General features: G+C 32.9%; 3 protein-coding genes across 5 annotated transcripts in view; all 3 read right to left on the reverse strand.

Annotated features, from left to right (window-relative positions):
- LOC133656422 (histone H4 type VIII-like) lies at nucleotides 1-219 on the reverse strand. Its single transcript, XM_062057502.1, has one exon. It carries the CDS (start codon nucleotides 217-219, stop codon nucleotides 1-3), a length of 219 nt encoding a protein of 72 aa, XP_061913486.1.
- A 656-nt stretch (nucleotides 220-875) lies between these two features.
- LOC133656201 (histone H2A-like) lies at nucleotides 876-1397 on the reverse strand. Its single transcript, XM_062057111.1, has one exon. The coding sequence runs from the start codon at nucleotides 1356-1358 to the stop codon at nucleotides 975-977; it is 384 nt and encodes a 127-aa protein (XP_061913095.1). The 5' UTR covers nucleotides 1359-1397; the 3' UTR covers nucleotides 876-974.
- Nucleotides 1398-6996: 5599 nt separating this feature from the next.
- The window catches only part of LOC133655174 (ankycorbin-like), a 63256-nt gene continuing 44317 nt past the window's right edge, over nucleotides 6997-25935 (reverse strand). For all 3 annotated transcript variants that reach the window (XM_062055118.1, XM_062055119.1, XM_062055120.1), the window contains exons 8-22: nucleotides 25450-25520; nucleotides 24212-24318; nucleotides 23973-24154; nucleotides 20239-20264; nucleotides 18164-18250; nucleotides 17997-18059; nucleotides 15253-15348; nucleotides 14822-14917; nucleotides 12118-12705; nucleotides 11593-12053; nucleotides 11359-11521; nucleotides 10400-10567; nucleotides 8668-8814; nucleotides 7654-7719; nucleotides 6997-7563 (exon numbers count right to left, since the gene is read on the reverse strand). In XM_062055118.1, the coding sequence (XP_061911102.1) occupies nucleotides 7474-7563; nucleotides 7654-7719; nucleotides 8668-8814; nucleotides 10400-10567; nucleotides 11359-11521; nucleotides 11593-12053; nucleotides 12118-12705; nucleotides 14822-14917; nucleotides 15253-15348; nucleotides 17997-18059; nucleotides 18164-18250; nucleotides 20239-20264; nucleotides 23973-24154; nucleotides 24212-24318; nucleotides 25450-25520 (2411 nt within the window). In that variant the 3' untranslated portion in view covers nucleotides 6997-7473. The remainder of the gene's footprint in view (nucleotides 7564-7653; nucleotides 7720-8667; nucleotides 8815-10399; nucleotides 10568-11358; nucleotides 11522-11592; nucleotides 12054-12117; nucleotides 12706-14821; nucleotides 14918-15252; nucleotides 15349-17996; nucleotides 18060-18163; nucleotides 18251-20238; nucleotides 20265-23972; nucleotides 24155-24211; nucleotides 24319-25449; nucleotides 25521-25935) is intronic.

The raw sequence follows: 25935 nt of genomic DNA on the forward strand, positions 1-25935 counted from the left end.
TCATCCATGCCACACCCACTGTGTGTTCTCCAGGAACACTTTGAGCACTCCGCGAGTCTCCTCGTAGATGAGGCCGGAGATACGCTTGACTCCACCGCGGCGAGCCAGGCGGCGGATGGCGGGCTTAGTGATACCCTGGATGTTATCACGGAGGACTTTGCGGTGACGCTTGGCGCCTCCTTTGCCCAAACCTTTACCTCCCTTTCCTCTTCCTGACATGATTAACGAAGGTTTTGTGACAATCTACCAAGTAGAATGATGGCTGAGTCAGTTTGTAGTGGGCTTTATGAGAAAACTGCGGACGTGAGAGAGGACAGGGGGCGTCACCAGTGCAGCCCTTCCTGTTTTCACCAAACACACAATTGTATCTTCTCTCTTTTAAAGAAAAATGTATAAAACTTGTGAAATATTTCCTCAATATGAGATTAAATACAGATGCTAACCTGTTATATCATACATAATTGTCTTAAATGTGTCTTATATAACTATATAACACTTTTAAGTGTGAATGTGGAGTGAACGCTTTGAGCATCTAGTGAAATAGAAAATCGCTTTATAAATCTAATCTATTATCATTAAGAGTGTCATGACTTCTTTATAGACTCCATCCATCCATTTCATACCGCTTGTCTCTTATGGGTCGCGGGGGGGTGCTGGACATACACAAGTTCAAAGGTCACATTTGTTAACTCCTACTAATAAATGAAATATAATATCTGAAGTCAAGTAATCTCATTTTGGCTCACTAGATACTGTATTATAATAAATTGTATACATTCATCAATTATATTGAGTGACAGGAGAACTTTTTGTAAGAGAACAAATAAAAATGATGATTATAACGACAATCTTAATGTATATATTAATTGTATTAGTATAGTGTGATTTGACATATTTGATGAGGATGATTGACTCAAAGAACAGTTGTGTGGCTCTTAAAAGAGCCTTTTGTGATATTGTTGCCGGTCATCAATTTACTTCTTGGAGGCCTTCTCGGTCTTCTTAGGGAGCAGCACCGCCTGGATGTTGGGCAACACGCCGCCCTGGGCGATGGTGACGCCTCCCAGGAGTTTGTTGAGCTCCTCGTCGTTGCGGACGGCGAGCTGCAGATGGCGGGGAATGATCCTAGACTTCTTGTTGTCGCGGGCTGCGTTCCCCGCCAACTCCAGAATCTCGGCGGTCAGGTACTCCAGCACGGCCGCCATGTACACGGGAGCACCGGCGCCGATACGCTCGCCGTAGTTGCCCTTGCGGAGCAGCCTGTGGACACGACCCACCGGGAACTGGAGTCCTGCCCGGGATGACCTGGTCTTGGCCTTAGCGCGGGTCTTTCCACCGGTTTTGCCACGTCCAGACATGGTATTTTCACTAAGGTAGTTGCAGGATGCAGTATGCAGGACCAAATGACGAGCAGCTTATTTATACACTTGTGCTGCTCGCTGATTGGCCAGCTAAGGCGGGGGAACGTTTGTCCAATCAGCAAACAGCAGCCTTATTTCGCAGGGGGCTGTGAAATGATCACGTTTACTTGATCAAAACCGTGTACTTCATCGACAATCTTACAATATATATGCGTGCATATGACGTCAATGACGTCATGATGCTTTAATCGATGATTATAATTGCAAACAATGCTTTGACGAGCACAGACATGGAAAAGACGACATCTCGTGGTCATTAGGGGGCATAACAACTTCTTAGTCGTGACGGTCATTATGACTCAAGATAGCAAACTCATAAATATGAGATACAAAATCATGATTATGAGATAAAAAGTCATGATTATGAGATAATAAATCATGATTATGAGATTAAAAAATGCATTATCATGAGATAGAAAAAAGTCATGATTATGAGTTATTTTTAAAAGTCACAATTATGCGATTATATGTCATGATTATGAGAACAATTCACGATTAAGAGTTAAAAAGTAATGATTATGAGATAAAAAGTCATAATTATGAGATAAAAAGTCATAATTATGACATAAAAAGTCATGATTATGAGATTTTAAAAAAAGGGGCAAGCGGTAGGAAATAGATGGAAGTAATGATTTTGAGATGAAAAAGTCATGAGTATGAGATTATTTTTTTTAAGTCACGATTATGCGATTAAAAGTCACGATTATGCGATTAAAAGTCATGATTATGAGATAAAAAGTCATAATTATGTGATAAAAAGTCATGATTATGAGATTTTAAAAAGTAATGATTATGAGATGAAAAAGTCATGATTATGAGATTTTTTAAAAATGATATATAAATAAATGATAAATGGGTTATACTTGTATAGCGCTTTTCTACCTTCAAGGTAAACAAAGCGCTTTGACAGTATTTCCACATTCACCCATTCACACACGCATTCACACACTGATGGAGGGAACTGCCATGCGAGAGACTTTTTAAAAAAAAGTCATGATTATTAAATAAAAAGTCATGATTATGCAATTCAAAATTATGATTATGAGTTGTTGTTTTTTTAAAAGTCATGGTTATGAGATTAAAAAGTCATGATTATGAGATAATAAACCGTGATTATGAGATGTACAAAAATCATGATTATGAGATAAAAAGTCATGATTATGCGATTAAAAGTCATGATTATGCAATAAAAAGTCATGATTATGCAAATAAAAGTCATGATTATGAGATAATAAATCATGATTATGAGATTGAAAAGTCATTATGAGATAAAAAATTAAAAAAAAAGTTATGATTATGAGATAAAAAGTCATGATTATGCAATTAAAAGTCATGATTATGAGATTTTAAAAAAAGTCATGATTATGCAAATAAAAATCATGATTATGAGATAAAAAAGTTGTGATTATGAGATTAAAAAGTCATGATTATGAGATAAAAAAAAGTCATGATTATGAGATAAAAAGTCATGATTATGCGATAAAAAGTCATGATTATGCAAATAAGTCATGATTATGCGATACAAAGTAATGATTATGCAAATAAAAGTCATGATTATGAGATAAAGAGTGGAAATGATGAGATATTTACACAACAGTCACAGTAGTAGACCTTTTGGCATGACATCCGTTCAGACATGAATTGTTAGAACATTATTTTAAAAGTGTTTTTAGTTTTAAAGTTTATTCATGAGGGGAAAGTTGCAATTGTTCGTCTGTACAAAACTGCTGGCCTTTAGTAAAACACAACACAAATGAGTTTTATCCTTGAAATAGAAAATACTTGAGCTGGATAACGTGCACAGGAAAAAAAAACATGAATATTAATCAAAGTTGTGTGTAATTCACTTAAAACATTTCCTGAGCAAAACATGAGAAATGTTTGGGGTTGAATCAGGCAGACGTCATGCTTACTAACAGTCGACTCTCCAAAAAGATACGTGGGGTTTTTGGCTCCTGGCACAGTCCCAAGGCAAAGAGGAGTGAACTCTTCATGAGGAACTTGAAAGTGCTGCAAACTGAATGACAAAAGTTTATTTCTTGGCAACATGCTGCTCGTTTAGACCGTTATTGTCCAAATTAGGAATAATAGTCCAAACAACAAGTTAAGTTATTGTCCTAAATAGGAATAATAGTCCAAACAACAAGTTATTGTCCTAAATAGGAATAATAGTTCAAACAAATTAAGTTATTGTCCTAAATAGGAATAATTGTCCAAACAAGTTAAGTTCTGGTCCTAAATAGGAATTAATATTCCAAACAACAAGTTAAATTATTGACCTGAATAGGAATAATAGTTCAAACAAACAACAAGTTAAGTTATTATCCTAAATAGGAATAATAGTCCAAACAGGTTGAGTTATTGTCCTAAATAGGAATAATAGTCCAAACAACAAGTTAAATTGTCATCCTAAATAGGAATAATAGTCCAAACAGGTTGAGTTATTGTCCTAAATTGGAATAATAGTCCAAACAGGTTGAGTTATTGTCCTAAATAGGAATAATAGTCCAAACAACAAGTTAAATTATCATCCTAAATAGGAATAATAGTCCAAACAGGTTGAGTTATTGTCCTAAATAGGAATAATAGTCCAAACAACAAGTTAAATTATTTTCCTGAATAGGAATAATAGTCCAAACAAACAACAAGTTAAGTTATTATTCTAAATAGGAATAATAATCCAAACAGCAAGTTATTGTTTCTAAATGGGAATAATAGTCCAAACAACAAGTTAAGTCATTGTCCTAAATAGCAACAATAGTCCAAACAAGTTGAGTTATTGTCCTAAATAAGAATAATAGTCCAAACAAGTAAAAGTATTATCTTAAATAGTAATACTAGTCCAAACAATAAGTTATTGTCCTAAATAGGAATAATAGTCCAAACAACTTGAGTTATTGTCCTAAATAAGAAATAGTCAAAACAACAAGTTCAATTATTGTCCTGAATAGGAAAATAATCCAAACAAGCCATTGTCCTAAATAAGAAAAATAGTCCAAAAAACAAGTTAAGCTATTGTCCTAAATATGAATAATAGTCCAAACAACAAGTTATTGTCCTAAATAGGAATAATAGTCCAAATAACAAGTTATTGTCCTAATTAGGAATAATAGTCCAAACAAGTTAAGTTATTGTCCTAAATAGGAATAATAGTCCAAACAAGTTAAGTTCTGGTCCTAAATAGGAATAATAGTCCAAACAAACAACAAGTTAAGTTATTATCCTAAATAGGAATAATAGTCCAAACAAGTTAAGTCATTGTCCTAAATATGAATAATAGTCCAAACAAGTTAAGTTATTGTCCTAAATAGGAATAATAGTCCAAACAACAAGTTATTGTCCTAAATAGGAATAATAGTTCAAACAAATAAAATTATTGACCTGAATAGGAATAATAGTCCAAACAAACAACAAGTTAAGTTATTATCCTAAATAGGAATAATAGTCCAAACAGGTTGAGTTATTGTCCTAAATAGGAATAATAGTCCAAACAACAAGTTAAATTATTATCCTAAATAGGAATAATAGTCCAAACAGGTTGAGTTATTGTCCTAAATAGGAATAATAGTCCAAACAACAAGTTAAATTATTTTCCTGAATAGGAATAATAGTCCAAACAAACAACAAGTTAAGTTATTATCCTAAATAGGAATAATAATCCAAACAGCAAGTTATTGTTTCTAAAGAGGAATAATAGTCCAAACAAGTCATTGTCCTAAATAGCAATAATAGTCCAAACAAGTTGAGTTATTGTCCTAAATAAGAACAATAGTCCAAACAAGTAAAAGTATTATCTTAAATAGGAATACTAGTCCAAACAATAACTTATTGTCCTAAATAGGAATAATAGTCCAAACAAGTTGAGTTATTGTCCTAAATAAGAAATAGTCAAAACAACAAGTTCAATTATTGTCCTGAATAGGAAAATAATCCAAACAAGTCATTGTCCTAAATAAGAAAAATAGTCCAAACAACAAGTTATTGTCCTAAATAGGAATAATAGTCCAAATAACAAGTTATTGTCCTAATTAGGAATAATAGTCCAAACAAGTTAAGTTATTGTCCTAAATAGGAATAATAGCCCAAACAAGTTAAGTTCTGGTCCTAAATAGGAATAATAGTCCAAACAAACAAGTTAAGTTATTATCCTAAATAGGAATAATAGTCCAAACAAGTTAAGTTCTGGTCCTAAATAGGAATAATAGTCCAAACAAACAACAAGTTAAGTTATTATCCTAAATAAGAATAATAGTCCAAACAAACAACAAGTTAAGTTATTATCCTAAATAGGAATAATAGTCCAAACAAGTTAAGTTCTGGTCCTAAATAGGAATAATAGTCCAAACAAACAACAAGTTAAGTTATTATCCTAAATAGGAATAATAGTCCAAACAACAAGTGATTGTCCTAAATAGGAATAATAGTCCAAACAAGTTAAGTGATTGTCCTAAATAGGAATAATAGTCCAAACAACAAGTTATTGTCCTAAATAGGAATCATAGCCCAAACAACAAGTTAAGTTATTGTCCTAAATAGGAATAATAGTCCAAACAAGTTATTATCCTAAATATGAATAATAGTCCAAACAACAAGTTAATTTATTGTCCTAAATAGGAATAATAGTCCAAACAACAAGTTAAGTTATTGTCCTAAATAGGAATAATAGTCCAAACAACAAGTTAAGTTATTGTCCTAAGTAGGAATAATAGTCCAAACAACAAGTTAAGTTATTGTCCTAAATAGGAATAATAGTCCAAACAACAAGTTATTGTCCTAAATAGGAACAATAGTCCAAACAACAAGTTATTGTCCTAAATAGGAATAATAGTCCAAACAACAAGTTAAGTTATTGTCCTAAATAGGAATAATAGTCCAAACAAGTTAAGTGATTGTCCTAAATAGGAATAATAGTCCAAACAACAAGTTATTATCCTAAATAGGAATAATAGTCCAAACAACAAGTTAAGCTTTTGTCCTAAATAGGAATAATAGTCCAAACAACAAGTTATTGTCCTAAATAGGAATAATAGTCCAAACAACAAGTTATTGTCCTAAATAGGAATAATAGTCCAAACAACAAGTTAAGTTATTGTCCTAAATAGGAATAATAGTCCAAACAAGTTAAGTTATTGTCCTAAATAGGAATAATAGTCCAAACAACAAGTTAAGTTATGGTCTTGAATAGGAATAATAGTCCAAACAACATGTTAAGTCATTGTCCTAAATAGGAATAATAGTCCAAACAACAAGTTAAGTTATTGTCCTAAATAGGAATAATAGCCCAAACAACAAGTTAAGTCATTGTCCTAAATATGAATAATAGTCCAAACAACAAGTTATTGTCCTAAATAGGAATAATAGTCCAAACAACAAGTTAAGTTATTGTCCTAAATAGGAATAATAGTCCAAACAACAAGTTAAGTTATTGTCCTAAATAGGAATAATAGTCCAAACAACAAGTTAAGTTATTGTCCTAAATAGGAATAATAGTCCAAACAACAAGTTAAGTTATGGTCTTAAATAGGAATAATAGTCCAAACAACAAGTTAAGTTATTGTCCTAAATAGGAATAATAGTCCAAACAACAAGTTAAGTTATGGTCTTAAATAGGAATAATAGTCCAAACAAGAAGTTCAGGGGTCAACATAGTGCATTTTTTACAAGGCGCAACAAGAACATTCCAGCATAGAAACTCCTGGTTGTGTTACAGTAACTCCTGGTTGTGTTACAGTAACTCCTGGTTGTGTTACAGTAACTCCTGGTTGTGTTACAGTAACTCCTGGTTGTGTTACAGTAACTCCTGGTTGTGTTACAGTAACTGGGACAAAGACATGTTTAGCACAGTATGCAAATATGGCCAAGATGGCACCAGAAGAAATCCTCAAGTACATTTGATGTCACAGCATGACCACAATTGTTCATTTACGATGATTGCATATTGTGCTGCGTTCCCAAGAGTCCAGGAGGAAGTCCTCTCTCCTCTCTCCACGGTCCAAGACTTCCAAGTACACAACGAAAACGCTGCAACTGTTGTGTTTTTGTGTGCGTGGCATCAACAAGCATCCTTGCTCTGCTTTGGCATCTTCTTGCACATGATGAGGATCTGCTTCAAGGCTTTCTGCACGTCCTCGTCCATCTGACCCTGAACACAAACACCACCCTCAGAGTCTGCAGTCCAGACTACACCTTGTTGCGAGGAGAAGTAGAAGAAGACAACGTGCCACTTTAGTACCTGCACGGCGTACAGAAGGTGCATCCTGTAGACTGACACGATGTCATGGTGCTGCTTCTTGGACTCCTGCACAAACACATAACACCTGTCTTTAACACAACACCTGTCTTTAAGACAACACCTGTCCTTAACACAACACCTGTCCGTAACACAACACCTGTCCTTAACACAACACCTGTCTTTAAGACAACCAACACACTGCCTGTGCCTCAAGAGCTGTTTGTTATCCTAAGATTGGCAATAAAAGTTAAGATTGGCAATAAAAGTTAAAAAGTTCAATAAAAAAACACTTCTTTCCTAGCTGTGGCGGCTATGATTTTGCCACGGCCATGTGCCACATTCAGGTGTATTAAAGGCCTACTGAAAGGATTTTTTTTAATTTAAACGGGAATAGCAGATCCATTCTATGTGTCATACTTGATCATTTTGCGATATTGCCATATTTTTGCTGAAAGGATTTAGTAGAGAAAATCGACGATAAAGTTTGCAACATTTGCGCGCTGATAAAAAAAAACCTTGCCCCTACCGGAAGTAGCGTGACGTCACAAGCGGTAGTGCTGCTCACAATTCCCCATTGTTTACAATGGAGCAAGAGATATTCGGACCGAGAAAGCGACGATTACCCCATTAGTTTGAGCGAGGATGAAAGATTCGTGGATGAGGAACGTTAGAGTGACGGACTAGAATGCAGTTCAAGAGATATCTTTTTTCGCTCTGACCGTAACTTAGGTACAAGCTGGCTCATTGGATTCCACACTCTGTCCTTTTTCTATTGTGGATCACGGATTTGTATTTTAAACCACCTCGGATACTATATCCTCTTGAAAATGAGAGTCGAGAAGGCGAAATGGACATTCACAGTGACTTTTATCTCCACGACAATACATCGACGAAGCTCTTTAGTATGAGCTAACGTGATAGCATCTGTCCCAGTTTTCATGTCAAGGCCTAGAAATGGACGGTAATTAGTAAGGTCTGCTGTGACGTGCATGTGTGGATATGTGAAGGTCTTACGGCCAGTTGGTACTGCAGATGTTTGACTTGCTGCTGCATGTTCTCCAGCTGCTGCCTCTTGGTGGGCGGGGCCGAGCTGTAGGAAAGCTGTGATAGGCTGTTTAAGGCGTCCTTCAGCTTGTTGACTTCCCGGGAGAGGTCGTCTATCTGCGGGACAAACGACACGCCTTTGAACGACCTTCTTTCACGACACCAGAGGAGGAGAGGGGAGAAGTGGAGAAGAAGAAGAAGAAGAAGAAGGAGAAGGAGAAGGAGAAGGAGAAGGAGAAAAAGAAGAACAAGAAGATGAACAAGAAGATGAACAAGAAGAAAAAAAAGAAGAAACAGAAGAAGAAGAAAAAGAAGGTGTAGAAGAAGAAGAAGGAGAAAGAGGTGGAGGAGGAGGAGGAGAAGAAGAAAGAGGAGGAGGAGGAGAAGGAGGAGGAGAAGAAGAAGAAAAAGGAGGAGCTGAAGAGAGAAGAAGAAGAAGAAGAAGAAGAAGAAGAAGAGCTGGTGACACACCCGCTTGTTCTTGTCACGCTCAGAGGAAGGAGAAGAAGAAGAAGAAGAAGATGAAGGAGAAGGAGAAGGAGAAGGAGGAAAGGAAGAAGAAGAAGGAAAAGAAGAAGAAGAAAAAGAAGAAGAAGAAGAAGAAGAAGAAGAAGGAGAACAAAAAGAAGAAGAAGAAGGAGAAAGAGGTGGATGAGGAGGAGAAGAGAGAAGAAGGAGGAGGAGGAAGAGGAGGAGGAGGAGGAGGAGGAGAAGAAGGAGGAGCTGAAGAGAGAAGAAGAAGAAGAAAGAAGAAGAAGAAGAAGAAGAAGAAGAAGAAGAAAGAAAAAAAGGAAAAGAAGAAGAAGAAGAAAAAGAAGGAGGAGAAGAAGAAGGATAAAGAGGTGGAGGAGGAGAATAAGACGGAGAAGCTGAAGAGAGAAGAAGAAAAAGAAGAAGAAAAAGAAAAAGAAGGAGAAGGAGAAGGAGAAGATGAAGATGGAGGAGAAGAAATAAGAAGGAGGAGGAAAAGGAGGAGAAGAAGAAGAACAAGAAGGAGGAGGATGAGAATAGAGAAGAAGAAAGAAGAGGAGGAGGAGAAGAAGAAGAAGAAGAAGAAGAAGAAGAAGAAGAAGAAGAAGAAGAAGAAGAAGAAGAAGAAGAAGAAGAAGAAGAAGAAGAAGAAGAAGAAGAAGAAGAAGGAGGAGGAGAAGAAAAGAAGAAGGAGGAGGAGGATGAGAATAGAGAAGAAGAAGAAGAAGAAGAAGAAGAAGAAGAAGAAGAAGAAGAAGGAGGAGGAGGAGAAGAAGATGGACGAGGAGGAGGAGAAAAGAGAAGAGAGAAAAGAGAAGAAGAAGCAAAAGAAGAAGAAGAAGAAGAAGGAGAAGGAGAAGAAGAACAAAAAGAAGAAGGAGAAAGAGGAGGAAGAGGAGAAGAGAGAAGAAGGAGGAGGAAGAAGAGGAGGACAAGAAGGAGAAGCTGAAGAGAGAAGAAGAAGAAAAAGATGAAGAAGAAGAAAGAAGAAGAAGAAAAAGAAGAAAAAGAAGAAGAAGAAAAAGAAGAAAAAGAAGAAGAAGAAGAAGGAGGAGGAGGAGAAGAAGAAAAAGGAAGAGAAGAAGAAGAAGAAGAAGAAGAAGAAGAAGAAGAAGAAGAAGAAGAAGAAGAAGAAGAAGAAGAAGAAAAAAAAGAAAAAGAAAAAGAAAAAGAAAAAGAAAAAGAAAAAGAAGAAGTAGTAGAAGAAGAAGAAGAAGAGCAGGTGACCCACCCGCTTGTTCTTGTCACGCTCAGAGGCCACATGTTTCTCCACCACAACTTTGAGCTGAAGAATTGCATCCTGGGACGCACGCAAGCTGTCACTCAAACTCTGCTTGTCCTTCTCAGTGGACGTCAGCTGCTCCTGCAGGACGTCCCGCTCCGCTCTGTAGTCCCGCCCCTTTTTGGACAAATCACCTCACATCAATCTCATTCATACATGCAGTAATAGTGAAAATAATGATATAATAATATAAGTAATAATAATATAGTATTATAAATAATAATAATAATAATATTAATAATAATTAAAATAGTAATAATGTAATGATAGTCCTAATGATAATAATGATTATAATGATAATAATAATAATAATTATAGTAATAATAATGATGATAATAATGATGATGATACAGAAGATAATAATAATGATAGTAATAATAATGATAATAAAAATAATAATGATAATAATAATGAAAAAAAATTGTAATAATGATGATAGTAATAATAATACTAATCATAAAGATAATGATACTAATAATGATAAAAATTATGATAATATGATAGTAATAATAATGATAATAATGATGATGTTACAAAAGATAATTATAGTAATAATAATTATGATACAAAAGATAATAATAGTGATAGTAATAATAGTAATAATAATTATAATAATAATGATGATGTATGATGATAATAATAATAATTATGATAATAAGGATAATAATAATAATAATTATAGTAATAATAACGATAATAATAATATTACAAATACTGATGATACAAAATATTATAATAACGATAGAAATAATAATGGTAATAACAATAATGATAATTATAGTAATAATAATGATAATAATAATAATTATAAAAAGATAATAATAATGATAGTAATAATAATGCTAATGATAGTAATAAGGATCACACTTGACATTGATGAGTTCCTGCAACAACAAGCAGCTCCTCACCTTCTGCCAGGCATCTGCAGCCTCCAGCGCCATCTCATCCTGCTTCCTGAGGGCCTCCTGGAGGAGCTGCGTCAGGTGGCTCACTTGGCCCTCAAGCTGCTCTCCAATCTTATTGTGCTCCTCCAAGGAGATGACGTCCTCCAAGTGTTTGTCGGCCTCCAGCCTGGAGGATGACAACAACAACACATGTTTACACCTAAGAACACCTTTCGGGCGCTGGCTTCCCTCGCTCACCTGTTCTGCAGAGCGTCCACCTGCAAGGTCTTCTGGTGGAGCTGCGCCTTTAGAGCTTCCGATTGGCTCTCCAGCTCCTTGACGGCGTTCCCCAGAGACGACATCACCCGCGTGTGGTCGCCAAGGGACACGGAGCTCTGCACCTGAACCTCGGCTTCCATCCTCAGCTGTGAGATCTCCTCCAGAGCTTCAGCGTGCTTGTCCTGCGTGTCCGCCAGCAGCGTCTGCAGCTCCTCCAGCCTGCCGGCCAGGTCCTCCTGTTGCGAGGGAGGAGACGTGGGCCGGTCGCCGTCCTCCAGCTGCTTGTGGGCGGCGCCCAGCTGCGCCCTGGTTTGGCTGTAGGAGTGCGACAGCTCCACCAGGCGGCTCTGGAGGCCACTAATGACCTGGTTGAGCTCCGTCTTCATGTCCTGGAAGTCCTTGGCGGCCGCCTCCACAGGGACGGTTCCTTGCAGGGCCTCCTAGCCGAGACAGCAAGAAGCGAGGATGTTGCGCTCACGTAAGCGGAGAGTGAGAGTTCCTTACCTGCAGCAGGCTGATCTCCTCCTGCGCCTCCTTGTACGTCTCCTCCATCCTCTGCTCTTGCTCCTCAAACGCCCGTCTCTGCTCCTCCGCCTTCTTCAGCTCCCCCTCCAGCTCTCCGACACGCTGAGCGGCGTCCTGCTGCTCACAGAGCAGCTGTGCCTTCAGATGTAGGACTTCCTGCTCCAGCGAGGACGTTCCGGCTCCTTCCGCATGACCTCTCAGCTCCTCCACAGCATGGTGGTATCTCTTCTGTGTGTCGCTCAGCTTGGCCTGAAGCTCTGCCAAGCTCTCCAGCAACTCCTCCTCCTTTCCTTTGCTCCTTCTGTCGTCCTCCTCTCCAACTTTCAGCTGAGCCTGAAGCCGGAAGTTCTCCTCTCTGCTCTCCATCAGCTCGGCTTGGACCCTGTCCAGCATCTGTCTTAGCAGCCAGATCTCCTCACCACTCTTCTTCCTCCCTTCGTCCTCCGGCGGAACCATTGCGGCGAGCTCTGCGTGGTCCCGCGTGGAATGGACGGAGGAGTTGGAGGTCCTGCTGTGAGGACGGCTGCTGTCCTTCAGCTGCTCGCTTCCTTGCAGGGACCAAAGTGTCTGTGAACAAGAAGCACCGCTGAACAATCGTCCTCCAGAAAGGGCCTTCATCCACCTACTCCGCGTATAAAAATAAAAATAATAATAACAATAATAATAATAGTAGTAATAATAATAATAATAATACTTGTAATAAAATTAATAACATTAATAATAATAATTGTAATAATAAAAATAATGACTAATAATAATATTGGTATTATTAATAATAATAACAATAAAATAATAATAATATCAATATTAGTAATAGTAATAATAATTATAATTATAATAGTAATAATAATAGTAGTAATAATAATAAAACATAATAATAATAATCGGTGCTATATGTAATTGGTGTAAATACAGATGTGACTAGTAATAATAATAATAACAATAATAATAACAAAAACAATACTAACAATAATATTAGTAATAATAATAATAATAATAATAATAATAGTAATAATTATATTATTAATATTAACACTGATAATAATGGTACCAATAATAATATTAGTAGTAGTAGCAGTAATAATAATAATAAAATCAATAAAATAAGAATAGTATCAATAGAAATAATAGTAATAACAATAACAACAATAATATTAGTAATAATAATAATAACAATATTAGTAATAATAATAGTAATAATGATAATAATAATAATAATAATAATAATAATAATAATAATAATAATAATAATAACAATAGTAATAATAATAATAATAATACTAGTAGCGGTAATAATAACAACATTATTACAATAATAACGGTATTAATAGTAATAGTAGAAATAACAATAACAACAATAATATTAGTAATAATAATAACAATAATATTAGTAATAATAATAATAGTAATATTAATAATTATAACAATGGTATTCATAATAATTATTATTATTATTATTGTAATAGTAAAAATAATAATAATAATAATAATAATAATAATAATAATAATAATAATAATAATAATAATAATAATAATAATAATAAAAGTAATAACAACGACAAAATATAAAAATAATGATAAAACATTATATTTTCAGTAATTAGGGACGGCGTGGCGAAGTTGGTAGAGTGGGCGGGCCAGCAATCGGAGGTTTGCTGGTTACTGGGGTTCAATCCCCACCTTCTACCATCCTAGTCACGTCCGTTGTGTCCTTGGGCAAGACACTTCACCCTTGCTCCTGGTTAGCGCCTTGCATGGCAGCTCCCGCCATCAGTGTGTGAATGTGTGTGTGAATGGGTGAATGTGGAAATACTGTCAAAGCGCTTTGAGTACCTTGAAGGTAGAAAAGCGCTATACAAGTATAACCCATTTATCATTTATCATTTATGATAATAATAATAATAAAATAATTGGTGCTATATGTAAATGGTGTAAATAAAGATGTAAATAATAATAATAATACTCATATGGATTCTTCATTCATCACTCCAAGAAACGTTTGTAAGTTTTACAATGTAACTAAAACAATTCTTACTTACTAAAGCGTCCCGTGTGTGATGTCTGTAGGAGTGTTTTCATGCATAATTGTACTGGTAATGTTATCAAGCTAGCGTTGTTAGCATTGGCTAATATGCTAACATGTTTACAAGTGTCTGTGTTACTATTATTCACTTACAATAGCATTCTTTTTGTATTGTTTCAGTTTCACAAATGCCTTTGTAAATTCACCAAAAACGTCACCGTGGAGTTATTGAGTCTGTTTAGCTAATTGAAGAGCTAGCTTGCGCAGCTCTTGGGTCCATGACGATGACTTCTGTTTTGTTTGATTAGCCGTTTTACTGCCCTGTTACGGACACCGTTTGGAAACAATGAAGGTATGTAAATAAAAAACATTTCTGTGTAAATAACTAATTTCACAATGTATATATCTGCGACTTATAGTCCGGTGCGGCTAATAAATGGGGAACAGTTTTCTTCTAAAACTTGGTGGGTGCGGCTTATATACCGGTGTGCTCTATAGTCCTGGAAAATGCGGTACATTCTTTATATATTTTGTGTTAAAGGCCTCTTTTCATGTTGCCCTCAGTCTCCTCTTCATTAAAACATATTTTGCCCGTCTTACATGCACAAGTTAATAAAAGAAAGATATGAACGTCCTCCAGTCAGTACTTTTTCACGCTACCTCGAGTTTTGCCGCCAGCTGCTGGTTTTCCAAAGTGAGCACGCTGACGTGGTCTTGCAGGGCCGAGACGAGAGCAGAAGAAGGCGCAGGCTCCACCTGCAATACACGTGATTATTTGTACCATTGATAGAATATCTTGCAGGCTTCCAGGAGAAGACAGCAGAAGTGAGACCATGGCATCCAGTCAGGAAACTAAAGACAAGTTCTGACATGCAAGTCTGGCTTGGACCTCCAAGAATGCTGAACAAGCTCGTCTCAGAAGACTAAAGTTGCTTTTAAACGCACGAAACATGAATCTTTCATAAAGAAATAGAATTGTTAAGTCACAATGGACACAAGTTACAACTTCAAGAAAACACAAAGAATGTTGAAATAAAACAAATGATTGATCATCTACATATAAACCAGCTTGGTGCGTTTTTTTTCATCACCTGGACGTCCGCTTCAGGACAAGCTGCCGCGCTCCTCGAGTCGTCCATCGTCTCCTGCAACATTCTTCTGTGGTCCTCGTCGCCAGCTTCGTCCTCCTTTAAAGGGGGAGTGGGAGGGGGCGGTGAGAAGGGGAATCGTAATCATTTACGTCATGTGTGTCACACTCAAGCCCACTTCATTTTATACGGCCTGGAAAAAATCAAGTACATTTTTTCTTACTAAGTGTATTCCTTTTTTCCATTTAGACAGAAAAATATATTATTTTTTTACGTTTAGACAAAAAAATATATTCTTTTTTTACGTTTAGACAGAAAATATATTCCTTTTTTCCATTTAGACAAAAAAATATAATTCTTTTTTTCTATTTAGACAGAAATATATATTCATTTTTTCCACTTAAACAGAATATTATATTCATTTTTTCCATTAAAACAGAAAATTATATTAATTTTTTCTATTTAGATGGAAAATTATATTCCTTTTTTCCATTTAGACAGAAAAATATATTTGATTTTTTCTATTTAGACGGGAAAATATATAATTTTTTCCATTTAGAAAGAAAGATATAGTTATTTGTTCCATTTAGACAGAAAAACATATTCCTTTTTTACATTTAGACAGAAAATATATTAAATTGTTTTCTATTTAGATGGAAAAAATATTATTTTTTTCATTTAGACAGAAAAACATATTCCTTTTTTTTACATTTAGACAGAAAAATATTTTCCTTTTTTCTATTTAAAAACAGAAAAATACATTCCTTTTTTTCATTTCGACAGAAAAATATATAATTTTTTTACATTTAGACAGAAAAATATATAATTTTTTTCCCATTTTGACAGAAAATTATATTATTTTTTTCTATTTAGACGGAAAATTATATACATTTTTTCCATTTAGACAAAAAATATATTATTTTTTCCAATCAGAAAGAAAAATAGTTATTTTTTCCATTTAGACAGAAAATTGTTTTCCTTTTATCCATTTAGACAGAAAAATATAATTATTTTTTTCTATTTAGACAGAAAAATATATTAATTGTTTCCACTTATACAGAATATTTTATTATTTTTTTCTATTTAGACGGAAAATGATATTCCTTTTTTTCCATTTAGACAGAAAAATATATTTCACGGTAGTTATATTTATTATTTAGACCCAAAACACACGTCAAAAGTGGTAAAGGAATGGCTAAATCAGGCTAGAATTAAGGTTTTAGAATGGCCTTCCCAAAGTCCTGACTTAAATGTGAGGACAATGCTGAAGAAACAAGTCCATGTCAGAAAACCAACACATTTACCCAAACTGCACCAATTTTGTCAAGAGGAGTGGTCAAAAATTCAACCAGAAGCTCGTGGATGGCTACCAAAAGCGCCTTATTGCAGTGAAACTTGCCAAGGGACATGTAACCAAATATTAACATTGCTGTATGTATACTTTTGACCCAGCAGATTTGGTCACATTTTCAGTAGGCCCATAATAAATTCATAAAAGAACCAAATTTCATGAATGTTTTTTTGTGACCAACAAGTATGTGCTCCAATCACTCTATCACAAAAAAATAAGAGTTGTAGAAATTATTGAAAGAGAAAAAGACCATTACTAGGAAATGGATATTCCAGGAGAGCCCAATTTTGAAGCAATGGATGGAAACAACAATGGACATATATAAAATGCAGAAGATAACTGCCTTTATTAATTATAAATTGGAGAATTTTACTTCATACTGGGAAAACTGGGTCAACTATGTCACGCCCCATAAGCCTGACTTAAATTTTTCGAATTAGTGATTGTACTGCTTAAAAAAAAAGGATTACTCCCCATATGTGTATATGTTTGTATATATATATATATATATATATATATATATATATATATATATATATATATATGTATGTGTGTGTGTATATATATATGTATCTGTTTATATATTTATTTATTTTTTCTGATTATTATTATTATTAATGTATTATTATTTCTTTTTTGTTTATTTAATTGATGTATTTGTAGATATTACTTTGGGGTGGTATGGTGGGGATATAAACAAAAAATATTTAGACATTTAGGGCACACAACAGATATATGATGTATGTGAATATGATGTACCGGTAATGGATAGGAATGTCTGATGCTGGATGTCAATAAAAATAAAATGAAAAAAAAAAAAAAAAGAAGAAATTATTGGAAACTCAAGACAGCCATGACATTATGTTCCATACAAGTGTATGTAGACTTTTGACCACGACTATATATAGACATGTGTGTACGTGTATATATATATGACTATATATATATATATATATATACATTAAATATATATATATATATATATACATATATATATGTGCTGTATAAACTTTTGCCCACGACTGTATATACATATGTGTGTGTACATGTATATATGTGAAAAGGTATATATATATATATATATATATATATATATATATATATATATATATATATATATATATATATATATATATATATATATATACACATTAAACATATATATATGTGCTGTATATTTATGTCTATATGCAATATTCCAAAACAATACAATATGTCACAGTGTACATAAAAATAAGGGCCTTACATACAAATACTGCATAATGAAATGTAATAGAACATGTATAATAATATATGATAAGATGCAGTAATAATCTACAATATAATATATGATCATGTGCAGTAATAATAGCTGTATGGTGGAATGGTGGCCCCTGACTGTGTGACGTTTGCTGACCTTACAGTTGGACCTCTTGTCGCTGTTGTTGGACGAGACGCAAGGAGAAGAAGGAGCAGACTTCTGCAGGACAAAGTGATATGATGATATGATAATATTTCAGCTGCTAAATATTAATAGGACAGAGCACATGACACACAAACACACACGACACACACATACACTACCTGCAGTGTACTCATGGGAGGTGGAGGTGCTTTGCGTTTTTTAGGAGTTGACACCTGCTCCTCACCTGGCAGAGCTACTGCATCATGCTATGGCGGGTGAAGGGGGGTGGGGGGGTCAAGGAGCCAAGAGAGAAGCTAGTTGAGTGGCAGCTAGTTGAAGGACATTCAATCATTGAGAGGAAAATTGTGAAAACATCGAGTCATCATCTCAGAAACGTTCCTTGCTAGCGAGCATATTTGCTCCTCTGCTGACATGCGCACAGCCCAACATGGCATCTGTAAAGCTGCACTCACACAGGTGCAGTAGCTACTAACTGGTATTAATAATAGTAATAGATTTGATTTGTTCTGCACTCTACATTCAAACAACAAATGTCAAAGTGCCATGCGAAACGTGCAGACAAGAATATTATCTTTTCTCTTTTGTACCGCCAACTAATTCCACTCATACTAATAATAAATGCTAATAAGAAATGCTAATATGAAATGTTAATACAAAATACTGATAATAAATGTTAACAAGAAATGCTAATATGAAATGCTAATAAGAAATGTTAATAATATATGCTGATAATAAACGTTAATAAGAAATGCTAATATGAAATGCTAATAACAAATGCTAATAATAAATGTTCATAATAAATGGTAATTAGAAATGCTCATAAGAATTGTTCATTAGAAATGCTAATAAAAATTGTTCATTAGAAAAAAATTATAATAATAAAAGCTAATAAGAATTGCTAATAACAATTGACAAGAATATTTTCTCTCCCCTTTGGTACCTCCAACTAATTACACTCATGCTAATAAGAAATGCTAATAAGAAATTATAATATGAAATGCTAACAAGAAATGTTAATAATAAATGCTAATAACAAATGCTAATATGAAATGCTAATAATAAATGCTGATAATAAATGTTAATAAGAAATGTTAATAAGAATGCTAATAATAAATGTTAATAATAAATTCTAAGAATAAATGCTAATAATAAATATGAATATGAAATACTAATAATAAATACTGATAACAAATGCTAATAATAAATGGTAATAAGAAATGGTAATTATAAATGCTAATAAGAAATGCTAATAAGAATTGTTCATTAGAAATGCTAATAAAAAATATCAATGGTAATAAGAAATGATCAATGGTAATAAGAAATGCTAAAAATTAATTCTAATAATAAAAGCTAATAAAAAATGCTAATAAGAATTGCTAATAAGAAATGCTAGTAAGAAATGCCCATGAAAAATGCTCATAAAAAATGTTAGTAAGAAATGCTAGTCAGAAACGCTAAGAAGAAATGCTCATAAAAATGCTCATAAAAATGTTATTAATTAATGCTAATAAGAAATGATAATAACAAATGCAAATAACAAATGCTAATAATAATGTTAATATTAACTGCTGCGGTTTCTTTCGCTGCGCCTTTCTGAAGAAGCTGCTTCAAATTCAGGCCCGTTTAGTCCGCAACAGTCCAAGACAAGCTTGTAAAATCCTGGAGGGTCTAACTAATAATCAACTATGAATTCTATATGAGGAAATATGATGTTGAACATGTGTATGAATTATTAAAGTTGACTACAACAAACAAACATGATGAAAATGAATATGTGTATTAATTATCAATGTTGACTACAACAATCATAAACATAATTAAAATGAATATGTGTATTAATTATTAAAGTTGACTACAACAATCATAAACATGATGGAAATGAATATGTGTATTATTAATTAATGTTGACTACAACAAACATAAACATGAGGAAAATGAATATGTATTAGTTATTCATGTTGACTACAACAAACATAAACATGATGTAAATGAATATGTATTAATTATTAATGTTGACTACAACAAACATAAACATGATGGAAATGAATATGTATTAATGATAAATGTTGACTACAACAAACATAAACATGATGGAAATGACTATGTATTAATTATCAATGTTGACTACAACAAACATAAACATGATGAACATGAATATGTATATTCATTATTAATAATGACTACGACAAACATAAATATGATGACATGCACGTCAATAAAGTCATGTTCTTACCGCAGCACCTCTGGCAGACGTGACATCTGCGAAGGATGTGACACAAGAAAATAATTACTAATATTGCCTATGTATATTGTCATTCATTAATAACAACACTGATTGTCAATGAAAAATTACTAATATTGCCTACGAATATTGTCATTCATTAATAACAATACTAATTATCAATGACTAATTACTAATATTGCCTACGAACATTGTCATTCTTTAATGACAATACTAATTATCAATGACTAATTACTAATATTGCCTATGAATATTGTCATTAATTATTAACATCACTAATTATCACTGACTAATTACTAATTATGAATATTGTCATTCATTAATAACAATACTAATTATCAATGACTTATTACTAATTATGCATATTGCCATTCATTAATAATACCAATGCTAATAATAATTGTTGGTATTTTAATAAATAACAATAACATAAATTATTAATAAGAACTATTATGGAGTGGAATTACTGCCAAAGTTCCACAAACACACAAACATGTTTTTACTCACGCCCAACAAATGTGCAAGTAAAAATTATTTTCTGCAAATAAAAAAAACTATTTTGTTCAAATAAAAAAGAAAGTTATTTTGTCCAAAAAAAAAAAAATTTTTTTTTTTTTAAATCGACTCAGCAGCACCACCTGTCGTTGTAGAGTGTAAATTACAGGTGGTCTGAGTGCAAGTGTGGAATATTACTGGCAAAAGTTTTAACTTGAAAATCGTTTATTTTATTGAAAAAAAGGTTTTGGTACTTGCAAATCATTTATTTAATTGAAAAAAAAAAGAATTTTTTTTTTACTTGCAAATAATTGTTTTAATACTTGCCAATCATTTTCATAATTTACGAAAATGGTTTTAATACCTGAGAATCTTTTTTTTTATTATTATTATTTTATTTTTTAAATGTATACTTGCAAAAACTAGTTTGTTTTACTTGCAAATCGTTTTTTTAATTAAATAAATAATTATTTCAAATCGTTGGTCGTTAGTGAAAACACTAGAGTGTGTTTGTGGAGCTTTCATTAAATATAATAAGTCATACACTGATTGAGACATCCTAAGTAATGACGGAGTATCTCCAGCAGGGGTCAGCGTTGGCTGTAATCACTCAAAATGAGCTATTGCGCAACACTGGCATAGTCTCCATTATGATGATCATGATTATAGTGATTCTTTATTATGATAATTATGATTGTATTGATTCTTTATTATGATAATTTTGATTGTATTGATTCTTTATTATGATGATTATTATTGTATTGATTCTTTATGATGATCATGATTGTATTGATTCTTTACTATGATGATTATGATTATAGTGATTCTTTATTATAATGATCATGATTATAGTGATTCTTTATTATGATAATTATGATTGTATTGATTCTTTATTATGATAATTATGATTGTATTGATTCTTTATGATGATTATGATTGTATTGATTCTTTATTATGATGATCATGATTATAGTGATTCTTTATTATGATGATTATGATTGTATTGATTCTTTATTATGATAATTATGATTGTATTGATTCTTTATTATGATGATTATGATTGTATTGATTCTTTATTATTATGATTATGATTGTGTTGATTCTTAATTAAAATGATTATGATTATGAGTTTGATTCTTCATTATGATGATTATGATAATATTTATTCTTTATTATGATTATGATTGCATTGATTATTCATTATGATGAATACGATTGTATTTATTCTTTATTATGATGATTATGATTGTATTGATTCCTTCATTATGATGATTATGATTGCATTGATTCTTTATTATGATGATCATGATTATAGTGATTTTTTTATTATGATTATTATGATTATATTGATTCTTTATTATGATTTGTATTATTGTATTGATTCTGCATTATGATGATTATGATTGTATTGATTCTTTTATTATGATTATTATGATTGCATTGATTCTTCATTATGATGATTATGATTGATTATATTGATTCTTCATTATGATGATTATGATAATATTGATTCTTTATTATGATTATGATTACATTGATTCTTTACTATGATGATTATGATTGTATTGATTCTTTATTATGATGATTGTATTGATTGTACATTATGATGATTGATTGTATTGATTCTTCATTATGGTGATTATGATTGTAATGATTCTTCATCATAATGATGATTATGATTGTATTGATTATTCTGCATTATGATTATTATGATTATATTGATTCTTTATTATGATTATAATGGTTTTATTGATTCTTTATTATGATGATTATGATTGTATTGATTATTCATTATGAAGATTATGATTATGATTGTATTATTTTTTTCATTATAATTATCATGATTGTATTGATTCTTTTTTACGATGATTATGATTTTATTGATTCTTCATTATGATGAGCCCAGGATGTCGTTGTGGCTTGTGCAGCCCTTTGAGACACTTGTGATTTAGGGCTATATAAATAAACTTTGATTGATTGATTGATGATTATGATTGTATTGATTCTTCATTATGATGCTGATCATTGTATTGATTCTTTATTATGATGATTATAATTGTATTGATTCTTCATTATGATGATTATCATTGTATTGATTCTTTATTATGATGATTATGATTGTACTGATTCTTTATTACGATGATCATAATTTTATTGATTCGTTATTATGATGATTATGATTGTATTGATTCTTCATTATGATTGTAATTGTAGTGATTCTCCACTATGATGATTATGATTGTATTGATTATTCTTCATTAAGATGATTATGATTATATTGATTCTTCATTATGATTATTATGATTTTATTGATTCTTCATTATGATGAATATGATTGTATTGATTATTCATTAGGAATATTATGAATGTATTGATTCTCTATTATCATGATTATGATTGCATTGATTCTTCATTATGAAGATTATGATTATGATTGTATTAATTCTTCATTAAGATGATGATTGTATTGATTCTTTATTATGATGATCATGATAGTATTGATTCTTCATTATGATGACTATGATTATATTGATTATTCATTAAGAATATTATGATTGTATTGATTCTCTATTATGATGATTATGATTGTATTGATTCTTCATTATGAAGATTATGATTATGATTGCATTTATTCTTCATTAAGATGATTATGATTGTATGGATTCTTCATTATAATGATTGTGATTGTATTGATTCTTCAGTATGATGATTATGATTGTATTGATTCTTTATTATGATGATCATGATAGTATTGATTCTTCATTAAGATGATTATAATTATATTGATTCTTTATTATGATGATCATGATTGTATTGATTCTTCATTAAAGATGATTATGATTGTATTGATTATTCATTAGGATGATTATGATTGTATTGATTCTTTATTATGATGATTATGATTATATTGATTATTTATCATGATGATTATGATTGTATTGATTTTTCATCATGATTATTATGATTATGATTGATATTGATTCTACATTATGATGATTATGATTGTATCTATTCTTTATTATGATTGTATTGATTCTTCATTATGTTGATTATGATTGTATTGATTCTTTATTATGATGATCATGATTACAGTGATTCTTTATTATGATGATCATGATTACAGTGATTCTTTATTATGATTATATTGATTATACATTATGATGATTATAATTGTATTGATTCTTCATTATGATGATTATGATTGATATTGCTTCTTGTGTTTGTCTCACCAGACAGTTGTTGCGTGCGAGCAGCACTGAGTGCAGCTTTGACCTCACAGCTAGCGGACACGTTAGCATAATGCGCTACGTCGTGGCCTTGAGCGTCCACTGCGGAGAGGGTCGCTCCTCGCTGGACCAGAACTTGGATGACGGACACAGCGTTGGACTCTGCGGCGAGCATCATGGCGGTCCTGCAACATGTTGTTGTTCACTCTGTGCTCCTTGTGGCGTCCATGTTGACTGCCTACCTGCCGCTCTTGTCACAAGTGCCTATGTCAGCGCCACGGTCCAGCAGAGCGCTGCACACCTCAGCATGGCCGTGCGCGGCTGCCAGGAGCAGGGGGGCGTGGCCGTCCTGTGGGAGAAACCAGTGGGAGGTTCAATTGCTGTGTGCCGAGAGAAATCACACACACGCGTGAAGAAGCACCACAGTTAGGATGGGATGGTGTCATGTATCGCAGCTGCAGGGATATTTAATGTTCAGCTAACCTCACACGCGACCTTTAACCTGAAACAAAGGTCTGATTGGGATAGGCTGAGAGGACTTGACAAATTCTGAACTGGATTAGTAACTTACTCTTCAAGCTTTTCATAACAAATGACTTTGAAGTGATACACATATCAAAGCCTCTAATATTGGCCGATACTGATAATGGTCCAATACGATATCAGCAGCAATCATACATACTTGTATTATTCAGTAGTGTGGAATGTTAGAACAGGTTTGATCAAATGCAATGAGTCAAACAGAGAACAATGGTAGTTATGAAAAACACTAACATATTTATTATTAACCGTCTAGAATGGACTTTCTGTCTTTGAGTTGAAGTGGAGTGATAACTGTTGTTTTTTTGTAAGACCTTTGTGGTCACAATCATTTATTAAGTTAGGATTATGACAGTAAATTAAATGATACAGACACGTTTGTTACTGGATACTTTCTACTATGTCTTGGAAACTTTGTATGTGTAAGTAATATGCAACTACAATTATTTAATACTTGTTTGTATTGACAAATGTCACATTTTATTGTTCAATGATTATTACCTATGTCTAGCTTGTGTGCTATTGTGTGCTTAGCTGTTGTGTAGATGCCTACAGCCTAGCATGTTTACATTTGGTAAATGACTTTAGTAAAATAGAATAAATTGCGTGTTTATTGGAGGACATTTAGATGTTGTATAGCACATCTAAATGGGATACAACATCTAAATGTAGTGGAGACCACCGCAGACATTTGGTCGCCACTGGAAGGGAGACCACATGTCTGCGGCTTGACAATGCAGTTCTCACAGTACATGCTGCCCCCCATAGTAGTAGTAGTAGTAGTATGTATACTGTGTACATGGTGTACTCCATTCAGTAGTAGTAGTACATATACTGTGTACACACTGTACTACAAAGAGTAGTAGTAGTAGTAGTACACGGGTGCGGGCATGTACTAATGTTACTCAGCAGAAAGAGAAGGAATAAATAAAGTACGTACAGAATCTTTAAGGTTAACGGGACTTTTCAGCTCACAAAGAAAATGGACGGTCTGGATCTTCCCACCAAGAGCTGGAATGAAAGAAAAGAGACAATAATTACATATGAATATTAATAATAATACATATGTTATGTTCCTGTTTAGAGCTGGAATGAAAGAAAGTAGACAATAATTACATATAAATAATAATAATACCTATGTTATGTTCCTGTTTAGAGCTGGAATTAAAGAAAGTAAACAATAATTACATATATAATAATAATAATACATATCTTATGTTCCTGTTTAGAGCTGGAATAAAAGAAAGAAGACAATAATTACATATAAATAATAATAAAACATATGTTATGTTACTGTTAAGAGCTGGAATAAAAGAAATTAGACAATAATTACATGTATAGTAATAATAATAATAATAATAATAATAATAATAATACCTATGTTATGTTCCTGTTTAGAGCTGGAATAAAAGGAAGTAGACAAAAA

This window comes from Entelurus aequoreus, linkage group LG08 (assembly GCF_033978785.1).
Source record: "Entelurus aequoreus isolate RoL-2023_Sb linkage group LG08, RoL_Eaeq_v1.1, whole genome shotgun sequence".
Lineage (NCBI taxonomy): Eukaryota > Metazoa > Chordata > Actinopteri > Syngnathiformes > Syngnathidae > Entelurus > Entelurus aequoreus.

What these genes read in the sequence shown, in the direction of transcription:
- LOC133656422 (XM_062057502.1), bottom strand. Translation starts at nt 219, where the DNA reads ATGTCAGGAAGAGGAAAGGGAGGTAAAGGTTTGGGCAAAGGAGGCGCC.
- LOC133656201 (XM_062057111.1), bottom strand. Translation starts at nt 1,358, where the DNA reads ATGTCTGGACGTGGCAAAACCGGTGGAAAGACCCGCGCTAAGGCCAAG.